This window comes from Buceros rhinoceros, unplaced genomic scaffold (assembly GCF_000710305.1).
Source record: "Buceros rhinoceros silvestris isolate BGI_N320 unplaced genomic scaffold, ASM71030v1 scaffold8427, whole genome shotgun sequence".
Taxonomy (NCBI): domain Eukaryota; kingdom Metazoa; phylum Chordata; class Aves; order Bucerotiformes; family Bucerotidae; genus Buceros; species Buceros rhinoceros.
The window spans coordinates 27,561-48,886 of NW_010421533.1; the positions used below are offsets into that span (position 1 = coordinate 27,561).

Consider the following 21,326-nt stretch of genomic DNA (forward strand, 5'->3'; position numbering starts at 1 on the left):
TTAGGATTTTGGCAACTCCTAGTTTCATTGTTGAGATGGTATGAACCATGGACCTTAGGTCATAACTATTGTCCAGAGTGAAGACTTCTGTCATTGAAACTCCAGAAGTAGCTATTTATGTGCAGTGGATCTGTATATGCAGAGTGTCTATTTATCTGATTGGTGACTTCCACTTATCAGGTGGGGCAAGTGCTGCTGCTGATCTTACTGCATTGCTTATGTCTAGAAATCCTGAAGGAACATCCATCCATATATATATATATATATACTTTTTTTTTTTGTGACCGGAACAAATTTCTGGTTGGAAAAAGAGGACAAGCATGCCGTTTGGGATTGACAAGAAGAAAATACTTACAGCTCTCTTAGGGTCCCTATCATCTTGAGCTCAGTCCCAGAGCACCGAAAGGCAAAAGGTTAAAAACTATGTTTATATTCTTGTCTATGAGTCATTTTCCCCAGGTGAGTGTAAATTTTTTTAAGGTTCATTACTCCAGTAGTCCAACAGTCATCTTCACATAACGTTATTCAAAATCAAATAAAGGGGGGGAAATATTTGGTGATATATTTTTATTTTTATTTTTAAGTTAACTCTTGCCCCAAAGATCTGATTTTCTCTGATTCCTATCCAGTTACTTCAGTGATTTGAAAACATGGACCAACACGGTAATGATTTGCATACCATCTACCTCAAAAAAGACAGGCAGCTTCTTGAAATGCTTTCATAAACTGTTGTCTTTAAAAAATCCCAACTCATTCTAAATAAGGAATCATATACAAATTCAGTATTCCGAGTATAGTTAATTCCTCAGCTAATTTATCCTGACTTGTTAATTTCAGTGTCTTCATCCTTTAGGTTTGGGTTTTGTTTTGTTTTGTTGTTTGTTTTTTTTCCTTACTGCGTTTGCTTGATTTGCCTGTTTTTTGTTTGGTTTAAATAATGTTCTAGAGTGAAAAAATGGTTCCAATTAAAATACATCATCTCCACAGTGCAGTGCTTTCCTTTGTTCTCACTTCAGTGGTATGTTTTTGAGCATCACAGACCTGTCTTATCAATCATGTTCTGGTGAAGAGATCTGTGTTTTGACTCCTCCCTCATTCTGGAGAGTGAATAAGGCTCTTGTAGTAGTAAAGACTAATGGGCCCATCCCTCAGAACAAACCTCTTGTCATACAATTTAACTCTTGCAGGCTCTCAAAGGATGTGCTTCTTTACTTTCATAGTACCCTGTAAGCAGAGTACAGCTGGTACCTTAACTCCAGCTGAACTGTAGAGAACTTTTCTCCAAATTTCCTTCCATTGTGCTGCCTGTGATGCCAGAAGTATTGGCCAAGAGGAAGGTCAAGAAAACTTGCCATCACAGAGGAGCAATGGAAACAAGGACAGAATTTGTTTTTCTAAAGAAGAAGGGATAGACTGGAGGATAAAAGGTGTTTTGTGTTTTTTTGCAAGGTAGATTAATGGTCATCTCCCAGTACTTCAGACAGAGTGTTTGTATGCATCGGGCTGTAGCCTTCCTCCTGACATGAAGTCAGCTTTCATGTTCGAGTTGTTCTTCTGGGACATCTACTCCTCAGATTGTTCTGTGGGAGTAGGCCTTTTCACCTATAGTAGACACCATTTCCTTTATGTCTGCCTACCTGGGCTTCAGTGTGAGATGAGAGCCTTAGGTCTGTATACTGTTTGGGACAGGATGGTTTCTTCATGCATCGTATGAAGTACATGTGCTCCTAGACAGTCTCAGTCTCATTCTGGTAATACTTGGCAACTACGTTAGGAAAAGAGGATGGAGGAAAATAACATTGAAGGTTAAACACTGTTCAGGAATAGCAAATCAGAAAGGATGGGAATATCACAGGAAGGTGTTTCACAGTAAGTAGACTTCAAGATGTAAAAAGAGAAAATAATAAGCAGAAGATGAAATTCAAGTTACATAAATAGCTATCTGAAATAAATAGCCATCAGCACTCATTAAGAGAAACTTTAAGCTCTTGTTTTGCTTTGAGCTGAAGTGCTAGAAAAAAAAAGGAAGAAATCTTAATACACAAGTCTTGAGGCTAGGGAGAGATTTCATTGTTCTCATTATTCCAATCCATTTAGGAGATACATATCACCTAGCTTTTTGAATGAAAAATTTATTGACAATGAATAATGAATCTTAATACAGAAAAGGACAATCATTTCTTGCTAAAAGTGGCAATATTTTGGAGATACCATATTGTCAAGATCCTAACCAAAAATTTTTTCAAAGTGTATTTTTCAGTTGTAGTATTTCAAATCATTGTGATGAAACTCAAAGTCACTGCCAGGGAGCAGGGGGATAAGGACTGTCTCTGTAGAAAATTTTCTAGTAGCTAGCAGAAAAATCCTGTCCTAAGCCCTCTCTTCCTGTACCCAAACTGAAAGTGGTGTTCTTACTATTTTTAAAAAGACTCTCCCACACATTATCTTCATCTGTCCATTATTAAATCTGCGACATTGAAACTTTTTTATGCACTGCAATATAATCAGAGGTTGAAGTGTCAGATTCTATAGAGCAAGTAGTGTACTAGATTTCTGGAAGATTTGCTTTATTACGGAGCTGTTAAGTCTCAGAGCCTATAGTCTTCTCCTCCCCTGTCATCCGAGTTACTGCAGCATGATGGGCCTTACACAATCACAAGGTCTTCTAGATAAGATGCTTTCCCTATCCTAAGATTGGCAATTATTTGTTTCTACTTATATTCTCCATATTTTGTTCTAACTTTGAGCAATAGTGCCTTGCTAATAACGTATAATAATAAGACCGTTAAAACTTGCAGTAGGCCAGTTTTCCTTTGTATACTTGGAAAAGGCAAATTATAAAGAAGTCAAAATATATATTGTATACACCACTCACGAAATTTTATTTCATTGCCTCTTTCCTGTGACTGAAGGTTGCCTGCAATCCCACAGCAGAACTTTGAGAAAGAGAGGAAGCAACATTAGATCCAAGAGCTGTTAAATGCAATCTGCATGGTAGGGATTGCTTCTGAAGTGATGGAGTTGTTAATAGGATGGTTAGCTTCTGTATTTTGGAGGAGAAGTGTTAATATACATGTTTGGGGTTTTTGTTTGTTTGGCTTGGGTTTGGTCTTTTTGTTTGGGTTTTTTTGGTTGGTTGGTTGGTTGGTTTGTTTGGTTTGGTTTGGTTTGGTTTGTTTGAGGAATCCCTTGGAGAGGACAAGAACTATTTGCAGTTTAGTTTGTAGTTTTCTCAGTAACTTAGAAGAGGACAAGGTCGAAAGCTAAATGAATCTCAGACTTCACCATTTCTGAAGAAAAACCCAAAAGAGGGACAGATGAAGAGCCTGAAAACAATCTTCTGAACAGTGACTTCAGAAAGAGCTGTCTCATCTTTAGAAATCTGTGTATCTTAACTAGTTCTGTTGGCAAATCCCAAGAGCCGTTTAATGGATCAAGTTTGTGTAACATTCTGATATTTCCTGGCAACCCCAACCAATAAAGACAGGTTCATTAACTAGTGACTATACTCAGAAGGTTCGTTTTGGCAAACAGTGGCAGGGAAAGAAAGGACGGACTGGGATGAACTAGTAGTTAATAGTCACTGCTACCTGCATGCTGAATGAAACACAGACTATTCCTATCACTTGGGAATAGTGACTGAGATGTATCTGTTCTTCCTCAGATATGTTGCTTTGCATATTTACCACTACTGTCTTTTCCCTGTATTTATTGCATGATTTATTGTATACATAATTCCTATTAAATATTGGAAAGCTCTCAGATGGAATCCTAAAAATTACGGCAGATAGAGCAGAAAGGAAGACATTCGGAGGAGTCATCTTCATGAATGACAATATACACACTGTGTTCTAATAGATAGCAAAATCCATTGCTAACAAATATCATCATGTATTTTATGGCTTCTTAATTTATATATTTCTTTTCTTCATCTGAGAGCATATGAAAAAAATTCTGCTATCTGTCGGAAGGTAAACATCTCTAACTTAAGGCATAAACTCTTGTCTCTATTTCAAAAATTGCATTGGTTTATCAAAATTGATTTCACATTTGTCTGGCTACATGCACTTAAGTTAGTTTAAACCTTGTTTAAAGCAATTATTTTTTTTTCTGGGAAATTACTGGATACATCTAAGCCTATTTAAGGGAGCATTAAACCAGTTTGAATAGACAGTACACTACTTTTAACTAGATTAATTTAAGATTGACCTACTTACACAAGTGCAGCTTTTTAAAACAGAGTAAGATTTAGAAGTGGCTCTTGGGGAAGACAAGGATTTCCTGGGAGCTTAGATTTCAAGCACTTTAGACATGGTGCTTAATGTACCAATTACTGGCTAAAATCTGATCATAGAACTGCGTCTTCTAGTGGCAGAAAGTATTTGACAAAAATTAAGTTTAAGTTCTCCTTAGATAAACACAGCAGATCAATAACGATAGCTTGATACTCTTATCTTTGTATTCATATCTGCATGGGAAATAGAAATCAAAGTAAAATGCATGATTTTTTATTTCTGCAGCAAATTTATCAAGGCAGGTACTATACCATACTGAAATTCTGCAGAAACCAGTTCTTTCATAAAAGAATATACAATAAATACTAGCAAGAGAATCTCCATTACAAAAGTAACATAAGTTTTTAATATACAGTCTCTTTTAAATATAAGGAGAATATTACTGCAGAGTGCTTACTTTCCTGTGGAATATTTGTAACTTGTGTACATGAAGCTGTGTTTTTGGGAAGACAAAACCAGAACTTCAAGAATTCAGTAATTTTTTTGTTAACTCTCAAGCATTCAAGTTTTGCGTGCAACAAAAAGAAAAAAAAAACAACAAGCCCATCACTTTGTACCATGGTGTTCATAGACTGACAAGTAAAATCTTCTGGTGCAAATACAGTATCCAGTGGAACGTACTTGGACTCTAGTTAGTGCATAAATTCTGCTGTGGGCACTATGTTGGCAGTTAAAAAAAATTGAAAATCCTGATCTCTGAACTGCATAGATCAACTTGTGGTAAATTTCTTTTGGCTGCCACTGTGGTTGACGCAGTGCAGGAGATATATGAACCAGTGGAATTTTAAAAACTAAGTTTCCTGAGGGAGCTCTGTGTCCTAAACTATGCTCGTGTCATATGCTATGATTAGGTATAAAGAAAGCCGACCATTTCAGATTAAAGGAAGCTCTGTATTACAATATTACTGTGACTTAAATTACATAAAACATAGTCCTCTTACTTAATTGATTATTTTTAATAAGCATTTATGACTGTCAAATTTGATCTGTAAACAAAACATGACCTTGAAGTTGTAACATGCCTGTTTTCCAGTTCTGTACTAGGGTAAATATGTAAATGCATATCTTCTTCAAATTTGTATTGTATTATTGAATTGCCAACATGGGTTCAGATCAAAGGTTATCCTGCAAAATATCCTATCTCCAGTTATGGCTCTTAACAGGTACCTAGGGAAGAGAATAAGAGCAGAGCAAGCATATGGCAACAAAACCCCAGCATATTCCCTTTTAGCTTCTAGCAATCTGTGGCTCATTGAATTTCTGAGCCATAGGCCATATTTTTGTGTTTAATAGCCTTTGAGGGATTTCCTTTTATGAATTGGTGTAATCTTTTTTTGAACTCGTGTAAGCGTTTGGTACCCGCACCATCCTGTGGCAACGTGTTCCATAGTGTAAGCAGATGTGAAAAACTACCTCTTTCTGAATTTTGAACCTGCCATTGATAAAATCACTTTAGGTGGACTGGTGCTTATACTGTGAGGAAGTAATTTCCTAATCATTGTATCTGTGTATTCATAGTTTCATGGACCTCTGTCATAACTTGTTTCTAAGATAAAGAGATGTAGCCTGTTGAGTTACAGCTTTGTTTATGTGTAGTTGTAAAGTTAAGGAAGCACATTCTAAACTGTGTCTATTTGAGCGCAAAATGACAGAATTAGCAATTCTGTTAAAGACAGCAGAAAAACCCAACTATCTATAACGCTGCACAAGGATGAAGATGCCAGGGTAGTATTTAAAAGATCTTTGCAAGTTGCAGACAAATGGAGTAACTATTGACTGTATTTTAATTTCACCATTCCCCCTGAAATCCAGTTTAATTCAAAGTCACCTAACACTGATAATACTTTCTATAGCTAAACTCAAGGCTTCCAGTATTTAAAAAGCAAACCAGTATTTCCTCATCAGTGAGTGCATGTTGTGCTGGTAGAACTTAACAGGGTAATCTGTTCTGAAACTTCCCAAACCTTCCTTGGATTATACTTGCTTGGGGTGCATGTGCCACCCTGTTCCATATCAAGTCGCCCCAAGGTCTTACATAAGATGGTAATGTTGGAGCATTCAGTGTCCGCTGCATAAAATGTGTCCTTGAAAGTATTATCATAAGATGCAAAGCTGCACTTGAGAATAGAAGGATAACTTCAAGTTATTGAAAGGGTGGAAAATGATTAAAAAATAAACCATAAATGACCCTGTCTGGCTTGTGAGGACTCAGTCATTAGACACGGGGCTATGCAAATAGAAGAAGATCTCTCTGCTAGACCCCATTTACTGTATGGAAGCCAGATTATGGAAAATATTAACTGTCAGCAAGGTAATGACCTCATTTTTATTGTTTTGGGTGAGTTTTTTTGCTTTCATGGAGCACCCTTTTGGCTTTGAGAAAAGCACTTCATTTACATGTCATTAAAAGGAAAATCCATTAAACACTGACAGTCAGTGAAAGCAGTTGTGGAGATGAACCCAGCCCCATGTTCTAGATGTGAATTTAGCAGGCTGCTTTTAATACAACCCAAGGGCCATCAGTGTGAAATATGATGCTTTCAGCTTCCTTGTTGACCTAAAACTAACCAGTGCAGTATTATGCAAACTGAGAGGGAGGCTGAGGAATGTATCAAGAACATGGACTTTGTGATATGCTTAATTATAACAATGGAAATGTAAACTGTTATGCGTGCATTAAATTGTGCTTTTTGTGTCTATAGAAGCAAGGTGTTATTTGCACCATGGCTTAATCACCACAGAGTGTCATGGTGCAGGCCATAAACCAAAAAAAGGCAGTGTAACCTGAGCCACTAAATTGCATATTGATTCTGTTGTCACATAGGTAAACACAGATCACTGCAAGCCTGCGTGGAGTAGTCAGGGAAGATGCAAACTCAGTTAGCCATTCAAATTGCAGCTAAAGGTTATTTCCCACATACCAGGGCCAACAGAACAAACTGCGTGTATTTGCCATCTGCCTTAGTGATCAGCCAGGTTATCTTAAACTGCTAATGAAAAGTGTTAAAATGAAGCTGGCTGACTTTGCATGGAAATAAATGAGGAAAGTTTGCATTGTCTGTTACATCAGCTTTACTGCTAAGGAAGTATCTAGCTGAAAGGCAGGATGGAGCCTTGCAGACAATTTTGGCAATGATTGCACCTACATTTACAGAAGAAGGACTGCCATATTTATTTTTTTTTCAAAGGTGTCTTTGTTTGTTTCACATAACTGTTTATCCAACAATGAAGATAAGTTTATCTTCCCAAACTGGATTTGTTTGATCAGACACTCGTATTAGTAGATTAAGAGTACTGAGTTAATATGGCAAAAATTAGTTGAAAAATGTTTGTTGAAAGTATCAATAGATTGAAACGAATAATGTTGAATTTTTTTGTTTTGGTTGGGTTTTTTTGTCATTTGGTTTGTTGGGGTTTTTTTCACTGCTGCACACTAGAAAAGACATTGGGGAGGCTTTTGTGTTCAGACAAACATGTATTTTGAATGAGTGCATACATAAAATGTGGGCCAGCCTATTCGTTATTATTTTTATGACACCACAAGCCTTCACACATGTGGGAATGATGTGGGGAAAAAAGTAGCATCTGACACACAACAATTAAATACAAATAAATAAGTAAATCTAGCTTCTACCTTAACCTTTCCTCCTCTTAGAAAGATGCTTAGCAGTTACAGAGAAGAGGGGGGGAAAAAGGAAAGAATGTAAGATGTTCCAGTGCTTTTTTCAATTATCTGCTATGCATCTTTTTTAAGTGTTCTCCATCATCTTACAAAAAGGGAGTATTTAATTAAAATGTATGATATAAAAATAATTCTAATAAAACTAATGCTAACAATAAAGGAACTACCTTATGATCTATGAAATTTCACACCAGAGACTGAATTTCAGGTTCTTGAAAGATTACTTGCTATGGAGAGCTTGTGAAAAGCCATAATCTCAAACATCTTGGATTAAAATACAGAAAATCACCTTTGTTATGGCAGATAAGATGCAATTAGTTCACTACTGAAAAATCACCTAATGAATTAATGGCTTGATATTAGGTTTTTTTCTTTGCAGTCTCATTTGCTACTAGAAATAATGTAGGAAATAGTAAATATCTATGATTCTCAAATTGTCCCTTAGAAAGTGGTGTTTCTATCAATTGAAGCAGGCACCAGGCTGAGCACTCCAGCTCTCATGTGATCCTGAAATCTTTGTGCCTCTGTTTGCTGCTAGGACCACTTAATGGAGACTTTTTCACCAAGACAACTACTTTAGGAAATCTGAATTTTCCAGAGATGTTCTATAGAATATTATTACTGCACTGCCCTCTGCTCTCCCCTGCCTTTTCAGGGACAAACAGAATCTAAAAAACGTTGCCAATTACTATGGATGTTGTCATGGTTTCCTGAGGGAATGAGACAAGAATTTTATAGTAATTATGTATTCATTTATCTATTAGGCAAAAATTTAATGGATTCTTGTTGTGAAGATGGAATAATGTGAGATAACCCTAAAAGACAAGGCAGTACTATATATATGACTGTTTAAAGAATAGTATATGACTATCTAATGTAAGATTTTCTGTGATATCTGTGTTCTCGAGCCTAGTGAATAATTTCTGCTTTATCCTGACAATTCTTCACTTCAAAATGCTGAAAACATATGCTCTTGAGGCCAAAATGTTTTTAATCTACATTTAAACTCCTTCCTATGTGGCTTGGGTTTCAAAAAGTGCTGAGAAGCTAACACCAATACCTGGAAATATCTACAGCTAAAACGTCAGGTTGGGAAAAAACATGGAAACAGAAAAATCAAAAAAACCCGTCTGAATTGGAAGAACAATATTGTTTTATGCAGAATGTTTTATTGTAGCAGACAGGTTTAAGTCTCTAGTTCAAGTCAATGATGAATGCTTCCTGGTTTTGTACATATATCACTTAAGTCCATATCCTGTACTTTTATGACTAATGTTTTGCCACTAACTTAAATGAAAAGACCTATATCAGAAGCCAGAAGACTTGAGGGGGTGGAATTAATCTGACCATATGTTGTTTATATCTGAGTTAATCTCATAGAGTCCCTTTAGAGTTAGAGGAGAGATACATTGCCTTGCTGGGCAAGATTTGTTGCATGTAGGTGTCTAAAATAAACCAGATGAATCATGTCTTGAAATACCTGTTCCTCATCACTGGCTGTGAAAGGTGCAGGTGTAGACATTTGTGTTACAGTTTTCTGTTGCTAGATGTCTTCCGCCACTGATGTTGAATCATCTGCAATTTCAGATTAGAGGAGAACTGAAGTGGTAAGTGCTTCCAGCTGGAGTCTAAAGAAATCTGTTTCGGCAGCAGAGATGCCTATTTAGGGAACAGTTCAGTATTACACTCAGAAAAGGTAGTTACTGGTGTGGGCTATTGCCTGTCCCTCTCAATATGGCAGGACAAACAGTCTCCTGTTGACCTAAATATGGTAAATCATTTTGAATGCGTAGTGGATAATACGGTAATGTGTAAACATGCTTTTAGTTTCCGTTTTCTAAGAATTGCACATAGCTCCTTTCTTACAATGCAGTGTAGGAACTGATACAAGGTAAGCATGAGGAAATAAGATTATCACTGAGTATTCGGGAAACTGAAGATACAGTAGTGACATAGGATTGATGTTACTAGCTGTACTCCAGCTAGCAGTGCTAGCAGGAGCAGTAAAAATACTAGAACCTGAACTTCAGAAGAGTTAGCGACTATAATATATACCCACAGTCAGTCCTTAACTGGTTTATGTTTTAAATAATCATTTTTGTAACTGGCCAGACTGGCCATAGTGGCTGGCAGAAGCGAACAGATAAAGATTTCAGGACTGCCTGAGTGTGGGATGTAGCAGAGCAGCTGTGGAAGCACCGTGTCCTCAGCGACTCTGTGCTCAGTTGGAAGCTTTGGTCTGAGAGCCATCAGACATGGGACTTCTAGTATTGTCCCTTCTCCTTGCCTGTGCCAGCTGCTGACACCCCAGGCTGGGGTCCTGTTGAGCTTTTAACTCACAGAAGGGAAAGTGATTTTCCAGGATTTTCCTCTGCCTTGGCTAATATTCACATGTCCAAGCTCTCCTGCACTTCGGCGGGGTCGGCTAACTCCTGCCTTCATCTTCCTCTTGAAGCATCCGCTTGCATAGGCTTTCCTTTGCCAGGAGGCCCGGGAAGATGACTTGGCTGCCTCACCATCTTGACCTCTCCAGCAGCCTCTGCAATTTTTCATCCTGGAGGCTGCCCCTCCATGGCGGGTGCTGAGGCATCTCTGTGCCAACAAGTGCCAAGAGTTACTGCTGCCAAACTGACAGTATTTTCTGAGTGCTGGAGAGGTTTATAGTGGTTCCTTTAGCTGAAGTGAAAGAGCTATATTGATATACTCACTAATAGCAGCAAATTATCCAAGACATCAGGCCGTTTCATGTGAATAAATTTTTACAAAGTAAAAACAAACTGTCAGATGTGTCTTTCTGTCACTTCCTTCATACATGCTACCCCCAGTTTGAAGTTGTCTTGGTTTAGAATGCGGTACACACGTGAATCAGGTCTCCCTTTGAAGTCTGCAGACTTCTTAGAAAACATATCTGCTTTTCAGATCAGAGAACTTTTAATGATTTTTGTTCTTCTCCTAATGACTTTTCCCACTAGGATTGAAAATTCCTACCTCTTTTATCACCAGTCCAAGGGAAAAAAAAAATTCTATCTTGACATTTTTTTTCTCAGTAGGAACTAAACAAGCAAACTAATGGTGAAGAAGAACTATTTATATAAAATTCCCAAATATATATATATATATGTATATAAACACACTATGTCAGTTTCTCTTTAGAAGATCTTAGTCATATGTATGTGTTAAGAAGATACAATTATAGGGTAAGGATAATAATCTGGTTGTGATGGCTTTAATGTGAGTTAAGTTAAAGGATAATATAATTACTTTCAGTAGTTTTACTAACAGAGGGTAAAAATTTATCTCTGCAGAGAGCCAACACAAGATTTACACATAAATTTTATGTACATTCTATTGTGGGAATATTAGTGATCTCTAGGACTCTTTCAGATTTCTGCCTCGTGTCAAGTTACATCTATTTGTGAATATTGGCAGTGTGGCTTTGATCTTCCTCTAGGAATTATGCGTATTTCTGTATAGCAGGACACACAGGACATTAGGGCAAATTAAGAAAAAAAGATGACCCCCTCAAAACAAAGCAGCCACAGCATTAACATGCTGGCATTTTAGCTGACTGGCTTAGAGATAAAACCTACATTTGTTTTTGTCAAAGGCAAGGGTTTTATTTTAATATGGACTCATGCACAGTTAAGGTCCTTTTACATTTATTCTCATTCAGACTTGCACTTAGGAGTGGTAGAAAGATGTCCGTTCTGTTCACACGAATGATCCACAGGGGCAGGACCATGGAGAATTATGTGATAAGTTCTCTTTACGTGCACATACCCAAATCTTCAATCCCAGCACGTGTTCATTCTCTCATGCTTCAGAAAGGAGTTTTAAATACTTCTCCAGCTTATTGTTCCTACAGCAACAACTAAAAACAGAAGCAAAGATAAGATAGGAAAGCATATAAATAGATAAATCTGCTACAGTATTTGCAGCCTTTGTAATTGCATTGAGAGTGCTGGAAAATAGCATAGAAGTTATTTAGCAACCTGTTTCAACCAGGTTGCTAAATAACTTCTTGTAATGTTATAACTACTGTATTTTCAAATGTTTTTACTGTGTGAGCTTGCTGAAAGAAATTTATTTATAAAGATCTTTTCTAGCAAAATGCAAAATTCTATTATAATATTAAATAGTTTTTATCTAAAGATGTCCTTGAAAACACCCAAAATAAAACTTCTCAGTCCATTAAGCAATATGACTTAATTACTAATATAATGAAAATGTCATTTGAGAACAGTATACAAATTCAGTAGACCTGAGCAATGAAGTTAGTCCCAGGAGCTAGAGATTCAGCATAAGGCCACTTTTTGTTAAGTTCGGTGTCACAGTAGGGTTTCCTCAAACCATCAAGTGAAGCCTTGTATTTGCAGAAGGAACACATACTGTCATATTTACACCTTTTTTGGGAAGCAGGAAGTTCTTGTGTCTTCTTTACCTCCACTAGGATCATCTCTAATTGCTTCACTTCTCACACTTTGGAGCAGTTGGTAATGGTTGATTAGTCAGAATAGTTTGTAGAATTTTTCAGTACTAGTGATTGAAACTCAGAGAAACAAAGCAGAAATGTCCTTACACCCATGATTTTTTAGAAAGAAAATCAAAATACATTAAGTAATTAATTACACCCTTTTCAAGTAATTTACCAAAACATTTTAGAATGTACTTGGTAACAAATTTAAGTAGTAAGGCTACTAATGGTAATTCTTACCATTTCCATGTTCTTGCTTTCAAAAGTACAGGCTGTTCTGTATTATAAAATGTGGGGTCCTTTCAAATGTATTATTGATCAGGCTCCTGACTTCTTCTAAACTATGTCCACAATATGCAGAAACAACAGAATACTGCCAGGAAGGACAAATACACCTCTGAACTCACATGCTTTTGTCATATCTCACCAACAATCACTGAGTTACCTGAAGACCGTTTTGCCTTGTAGGAATATCCCCTTGTCAAATTTGAAGGAAACAGATTTAAATTTCATGCTAATCTATTGATTCTTTTGAAATAGATTTTTTTTTCAAAAATATACACATATAGGTGCAGGTGTACTAAGTGTACCTACATAGTGTGTAAGTACATACTTCATATATGATAAACTGCCTCCATCTCCCCTTCTGTCTGCAAATAAATATATATATCAGTAAGTCAACTTACAAAGGTATTAGTGTATATGTTAGTATATGTGATAATAGAGTGAAAGAAAGGTATTTTTATGTCATTCTGTTTGTCACAATGGAAAAAAGGCTAAATTTATAGATATGTTATTGAAAAATGATTTTAAAATACAGCATGTACAAAACAGATATACCAAATTTATACAGGAAAAGATATGCTCCATAAGATATATATTTTATTTAAAGCCACAGAAATTTAGTTTTGCTCTTAATTTTTCAGATCTACTGCACTATTTCAGCTCTGTCTTTCAGCAAAACTTTCTTTCCAAAATAACCACCAGTCTACCAAGTTTCAGTACCAATGGCAGAAGTCTGAGATAATGTCAAGCAACTGTATGTAAGTTCTTAGACTAGAGAACGTGGCATCTTTATTCTTGTATGCCTAGATTTTATATTTAGGTCTATGTATACTCTCTGTATAGCATATGTATGTATATGTGGTGCTTATGTAAGTGCATACATGATGTATATGCTCAATTCCACTATACTCCAATAAGGTCAGAGAGAGGAAGAATCTTCTTTTATCACTGACTGCTGAAATAGCATGTTCAGAATTCTCTCCTGTCTGGAAAGAAGAATAATGACAAAGATACAAAACTTTTTTTTTTTCCTTTTATTTCTTCCTCCCGCCCCCTTTTGTTTTTTTTTTTCTCTCTTCCTGGGCACTGTTTAGAGTAAGAATCTTACTGTAAAGTTTGCAGCATTTCAGTCAATCGGTATTAGCAGTGTTGGTTTGATGAGTCAATGGTAAAAATGAACAGAATAATGAAAATGCAAATTCTTCATACACTGGACACACGTTCATGGGTAGTATGTGTGTAATATTTTCTGATGAACCATAAGCTTGACTTTGAGCTTGTTGATAATAGTGCTGTAATTTAAGTCTTTCTTGTATGGATTTACATTTCAGATTCATGTGGATTTAATCTGAAATCATCTATCTGGTTCATATGAAAAATGAAGTAGAATGATCTTTGGGAGAAACAGCATTATGTCCACGTATAAAAATTTTTTGTAGTTTTCCAGTTTGTCATTTGAAATTCAGTTTCTAGATTTTTTTTGTTTTCTCTGATGGGAAAATCTGCAAAAGTGCGGTCTCATGGCATTTAAACAATGGACAACTCTCGAGCTCACAGTGTGTTGTAGCACTTAATGTCACATGCCAAGGAGAAGAACCAAGTGACGTGGCCTGAGGTGTCATTTAGTGCTGCATTAAAAAGATGGCCGAGTGATGAATCAAAGCCTTGCTAAGACATTAGGGTATTGCTTTTATAAATCAAGCTCACATACCATTTAAACCTGGAATTAATATCTGCAGAACCAGGGTTGCTTAATAGCTTCATGAAGACAAACATACTCGCTTTGTTTATCCATAGACGTGAAAAATAGCGTATATATTAGCTACAAGGAAATCCTTCCCCATACACGATGCTCCACAGTGTTGGCTCTTGAATATTTGATATAGTAATACTTACCTATATTCTGGAGTTTGGGCAGTGATTGTTAAGTCAGGCAGATTTAGCACCTAAAATAATTTATAGCCTCAGAGGAAAGTGTCAGTATAAAAATAATCATTTTGTCTTAGTTCTTTAGATACAGGATCCTTTTTTTTTTCCCCTTGTGAAATAAAACCTGAGATAAAACAAGAAAAACAATTACAATCTTTTTGAGCTTATATCCATTCTATTCCATATCTCCATGTAACGGGGAACACAGGGACAGAGCTGCACAGGTTTGGGACTTATGAAGTATATTTTCCAATATTTCTTTACTAGACTATAGATGAATATAACAAGTTGCAACTGAGACTATCACAATGAATATTCACCATCATATGTCCTACAGGGTCAACTTCTAGTTTAAAAGTCATATGTAGCTTAACTCTGATACTTATGACTTGCTGAAGTTTTGCAATGGTGCTTCATTTGCCAAGTAGACTGAAATATATGTTTCTGCTTGGGTAACATATACTGAAATATAGAATCATTTGGGACTCTTTTCTTCAATGGTGGGGCAGAAAATGTTTTTAAAATTATATCCAGTGTCAGTACAATAACAAAGGTAGTTTGCGCTGGTGTGAATGCTCACTTGCCTTTACGCTTCTTCATCTTACTCTGACCACTGGTCACGGAACTGAAGCTGACCTATTTTCAACCTTGCAGTCACAAGTACACTTCTGTGCAGCCTGGAAGGAAAGAGTGAGCACTCGGGGTTATCCTTCTGCACTCAGTAGCTAGTTACAGTCACATTGGGATGCTCAAGGCAAATCTGCACCCAAAAGCAAAGAGGGACTGAATAGTGTTGCCTAATTGGAGAAATCTAATTATATGCAAAGGAAAAAGTATGGAAACTAAGACAGTAGTAAATCCTACCTGCATTGGTCCCAGACAACACATCTTGAACTCATTTAAACCTCAGTTTCAACTGCACTAACTTATTTGGGTCAGTTTAAATTCAGGATGCCCTGGAGACAATCATGACTCTTGATGGAAATTGTTATGAATAATGGTGCTATTTGACTACAAGTAGAAAATATGTTCCCTGTTAAATCATTGTCACCCCAGGCAAGAATATTATTCTTCCAGCTCTTTCCTGTGACCTTCTCCTTTCCCCCATTATTAATTTGCTCCAAGGGCTGCTCTGACTTTACCACTTTACCACATTTGATACCTCCCCTAATGGCTACAAGTTGCATTGCAGGAGATGGAAATTACTTTGCATAGTCCTTTTGCCTTTTCCGTTTTGGACTTAAGCCTTGACTGAGTCCAGAGGGCCAGTCAGCAGATGATTATAATTTTTGTCTTTTACTTTTTTCTTTTTTTTCTTCTTTTTTTTTTTTCACATAATCACACCTATGCAAAAGACAAAGGGAGAAAGATATACTAAGAAACAGGCTTCCCCCCACACCCCTAATATCTGTTCTCTGACGTAGTCCCACTGTTATTTAGAAGTACTGCTTTGGAAGTGCTCTACCATATGCTCATTATCTGTGACCCCAGAAGTAAGGTATACCAGTAGATGAGAGTGTGTTTTGTTTCCCGGTTACTATGTAACTCACACCACTTCAAGGTCAACATGGAACAAAATACGGAAACTCCTGAAGATCTTTATGGAGACTCAATAAGGACTGATACCAAAAGGATGTATTAATTCTTCATGCATTGCATAATGGCACAAATAGAGAGAAGCAGTAAATTCTTCCAAGACTTTATTAACTGTAATTTCTTGAAATTTTAGAAATTGTAACGAGTTCATTTCCCCCACCTCCTGCCCCAAGCAGTAGAGGTTGAGTAACGCATGTAAAACACTCTATGGTCTACTGATACTGATGAGTCTAATAGTAGTGGTAGAATCAAAGCCTAATAATTTAAAACTATTTGAAACTGGTTCAGTAAATACTGTGGCCAACTTATTAGTACAATTATTAATATAGGACCTAGAGTCCTATATTAGTAGAGTGGTTAATATTCTTAATTATGATGTAGGAAGCACAGGTTTAGCAGGCAAATTTGCTTTTCACAAGGCCTGAAAGGCAAAATAAAGTTTAATTTAAACACATGAGTTAATGCCAGACAAAGAAATACTTCATTCCAATAAACCTGGGTTAGAACTCTAACTTTCATAAAAGCAGAAAAGAATAGAAAAATGTGAGATGTCACAGAACAATAGTTATAATAACATCTTCTTCCTTCATGTCTTAAGCCTATAATTTTTTTAAATTATATTAATTATTCCATTGTAAGTGCAGAATGAAAATCTACAGAATTGCTGCTGTGCATCGCTTCAAATGCTGAGGTTAGCTACAGAAGCTGTGGATTATTCATATGAGATCATGTCAAGATGAGGTTTGACTGCATACAGAAGGGCAGATTCAGATATCAAAAGCATTCGTCACCAGGACAGTCAAGCTTATCAAATCTGTTACAACAGCACATTGAGAATCTGCATTACTGTAAAAAGAACTGCATCCAAGAAAACATTGTCATGAAAATATTTCATCTAGAAACCACATAATTATAAACGATGGGATAAACTCTTCTCATTTCTGAAAGCACATTATGTCACATTAATTTTTGAAAGACACGGTTTTCCTGCAGTTATACTGAATAAAAGCGCAAGAGCATTTAGTTTTTCATATTTCCGGATTAAGAATCAGGAAGACGTGAAAAGACTCTGTCAACTAAGCACATAATTTTAGTTGTGACTGTTTCCATGCTTTCCATCAAACATTTATTTTACAAACATCAGCATGGCTCCAGACATCGTGAAGACTTCTACTGCCAAGTGCTTCCCCTTTCATATATACTTGGTGGAAAGTTTATTTTTCTTTGTGTCAACTAGAGAAAATAAGTGAAAAATTGAAAAGCTGACAACTATGTCGTCAAAGTTCTGTAACTACATATATATATATGTAAAAATTTTTGCTAAATTTGACTTTTTAGTATTATTGCCATAGCACCAGCAGTGGAAAATAGCTGTCTACCCCCAAATAATTTACAGAATATAGGATAAGAGTTAATGTTTAAACATCTTCTTGTTCCAATATGCAACTGTCTATTAGGCCACAGTATAGACCCTGTGTTATTTATACTGATCTTTCAACAAAAAACTACCTACTATAGGTGGCATCTGTTTCACTTGAGTCCAGCCATGTAAAAGTTAGATGTTCAGCTTAAGCTGATGATCTAGAATACTTCTCTTGTTAGCGGGACAGAAACACACTTCTGGAGGTTTTCCCTTTCTTAGGTCGTGAAAATGAACAATATCATGGATGTGACCCTCCACAAGTGACTGGAATCATTCTGCAATATAAAACATTTTTCCAAAGTTTCATTATGTGACGGCTGGCTACAGACAGAATCTGTACAAAAGACTAATAGACAGATATGCTAAACTAACTCCTATTTGAATAAAAAAAAAAAAAATTAATACTATATACATCCAGCTCTGAAATTTTTGTAGAAATAATCCCATTGGCTTTGATTTTTATCTGCTTCCCAGAGTGTCATAATTCTACTGCCAAAACTTCTAGTTGTGTCTAATACACTGCAATAAAAAAGGAATTATGATTTTCAGAAGGGAATAACAAAAGAGTTAAATGAGTCTATAAAACAAGTGTGCTATTTTATTTTTTTAGACCTACAGAAATCAAGAAGTTCTAATACTCAAGTAAGCAGCTACACCTATAAGGGAATTACACAATGAAATAAATAAGAGCATTCAATTTTGAGAAGGATAGCACAACACCCATATTTTCCTCATTAGGATTTAAGTTATGGCGATACACAAATGGACAACATCTACGAATAATCAGCAGGGGTCTGATTACAAGTGCTTGTATGACTAAGTTCCCTGTGGGGTTTGTCCTAAATAAGTAGTACTCAGTTTGTCAAGCTTACCACACACAACAAGGGTATTCTCCTTTGGGAACTATGTCTTGATAGAAGCATTTTTAGTCAGGTTCCCTGCAACATCAGCTTCAAGTCAGAAATTGCACACAAGACTAGGCACATGGTATGACACGAACTCTGCACTAACCACGTGCATCAGTTAAAAAAGATTATGCTTGTGGCATCTCTGAGAGTATCACGTATTGTATGTAATAAATACGGTTTTCCTGTTTACAAAAAGGGAAAGCTGCCTTTGCTACCCCATTATCCTTATGAATCATTATTAAGCCTTACCTTGTAAAATTCAAGCTCAGTGCCTTTCAGTGTCTTTCAAGTGCAGAGTCCTCCACTTGTGTTATTTCTGTTACTATGCTTGTGATTTCAAAGGTCTTTTTTCCTTTTCTTCATAGGAAACGATCTGTTCCTAGTTGCGGTGCATGAACTGGGACATGCTCTGGGCTTGGAGCACTCTAACGATCCTACTGCAATCATGGCTCCATTTTACCAGTATATGGAAACTGAAAACTTCAAACTACCTAATGATGATTTACAGGGCATCCAGAAGATATATGGTATGTCATGCTCTAGTTAAAACAACATAAGATTTTCTCTTAGAATACATTTGAGGTCCTCCTGTCCATACAACCCTCCAAAAATGTTTCTTAGTGCAGGTTCTGCCAGTTGTTATGTTAAGATTTTGATAGAAGTCTTTTACTTTGTTTCTCACACTCCCTAACTTGCATTCAAATTTGCACTCAGCTGGAATAGGAATTTTAAATGCTTTAAAAAGCCGTAAAGAAAATATCTGTAAAAAGATCCAAAACTATGAAAATATTAAGAAACGCAGGCCTTTAACCATAGTGAGCTTATTTCCACAGTGGTCCAGGGCTGTGTAACTGGATGAATGGATTGCTTCTTGGTTTGTTGGTTATAATACTAAACAGTTCCCTGAGTGTACAAAATTTGTGGTCCCAGAAAATCCCTTTCTTGTGATAAAGCATATTGATCTCAAAAGAGTATTACCAGTCTGAGATTTTGAGCTACCTAGGGGCAAAAAAGCCCATGTTTTTAAAATCCGTTTGTTTAGGGGTTTTGTGGCCTGGTGTAAAAGACATACGTGATGTAAATAAATTCTGCATGTATTGAATTTAATTTGACAAGACAAGCTAACAGAATAAATAAATTAAAAAAGGCCGAAACAATAACATTATTCTGATTATGAGTTGAATATAACACTAACTTCTCTAATACTGTCCCTTACATTTCCAAAGACATGGTTTTGTTCATGGTGTTAAATAGTCTAATTCTTATATTTTCTTTTTCTTTTCTCCTGCAGTGAAAAATGTGGTATCTATATGTTAATTCTATATATTGAGTACATACCATTTGGAATTACTTTGCTGAATATTCCCCAATTAATTCTGTATTGGATTCAGTTTCATACTCCGTTTAAAGGTTCATCAGTTTGATATTGAATATTATCAGGGGCATTCCTTGTTTATCTTTATCCTAGAAAGGACAGCTATGATCATGTAGAATTACTGTACTGCTAACTAGAACTCTGCAGACTTTTTAAAATGTTGTATTAACACTGACAAATGCTTTCGAGATGATTTGTTGATTAAGTTTTGTTTGGTTGGGTTTTTTTCCTGTGTGATTCGCTGGAAGAAAGGTTGTTTCTCATGACCTCATAACTTGGTAGTCTAGACTTAAGAGCTAGACATGAATACTTTGCTGAAAACGAACTGCTAAGCTCTAACAGCTGTGGGCTATACATTAAGAGAAATGTATTACTCCTGGGAAGTAATATCTGACATCACCACCAAATAGAGTATGAAAACTTTGGTTTGGGGTTAAAAACTTTCCAACATAAGCTACTGCAAACTGATTCCTGTGCTCCCTTTAAAATCAAGAGGCGATCTGGAATCATATGCCTCAATAAAAATGTCACGACTATTAAAATAATTACTTTGGTCTGCAGTATTCCTTGAAACACCATTATTAACTGTAAATTATAAGTGTCACAAGCCTTAAAACTGTGAATTAAATAAACGCCTTATTAAATTGTATGACAACTATTTGGCAAGTTTAATATTTCCTTACACAGTCCGTCTTGTTCTTTAAAAAAGTATGCTTTTTTTAAAAATGTATCAAAAATTCAAATGCAGTTTATGCAGTTTCAGAGTTCTCTTACTACAAAAGTCTTTCTGAAGCTGGACATGAAAATTATATTTACTTTTTAAAGTCAGATTGATTATGTATTTAAATTATTTGGAGAGAGGCCTGAAGAGAATGAACAAAATTAAAGTGTTCATCTTGTTTCCAAAAATCTTACTGATCTAACTGAAATGTCTAATCTTTTTGTACATGAAAAATGTAAGTAAACGTAGTAATACATGTAGAAAGGGAAAGGCATTTTCAGAACACCCATTGCAAGTAATTAATTATGCCATCAGGGTTACAAACAGCATCTGTCTAGGATGCCTTTTGACTTTCAGGTAGAGAAATTATGGCTGGGATAGATATTTCACCTGTCATCAAACTCTGTATATTATGACATAAAATGTACTTGAAAGAAGTAAAATTTTTTAATACCATTGTACAGAGTTTTAGTTTTTTTAATTCTTTTTAATCCATTTATCCACAGAACAATTCCTTTAATTACAAGGTATCTGGATTTTGAAGAAAACATGTATGTCAGTTATGGGTTTTGTTTACATGGATGGCTAGGGTATGAAATCCAGTTTCATTACTTAGCCTACAAATTGGGTCAGCAGGA

General features: G+C 36.0%; 1 protein-coding gene across 1 annotated transcript in view; it reads left to right on the top strand.

Annotated features, from left to right (window-relative positions):
- Positions 1-21,326, top strand: part of LOC104496559 (matrix metalloproteinase-16) — a gene marked incomplete at its 3' end in the record, with an annotated part of 45,001 nt that overhangs the window by 22,879 nt on the left and 796 nt on the right. Inside the window, exon 4 of the mRNA XM_010139693.1 lies at positions 18,958-19,119. Within this exon, the coding sequence (XP_010137995.1) occupies positions 18,958-19,119 (162 nt within the window). The remainder of the gene's footprint in view (positions 1-18,957; positions 19,120-21,326) is intronic.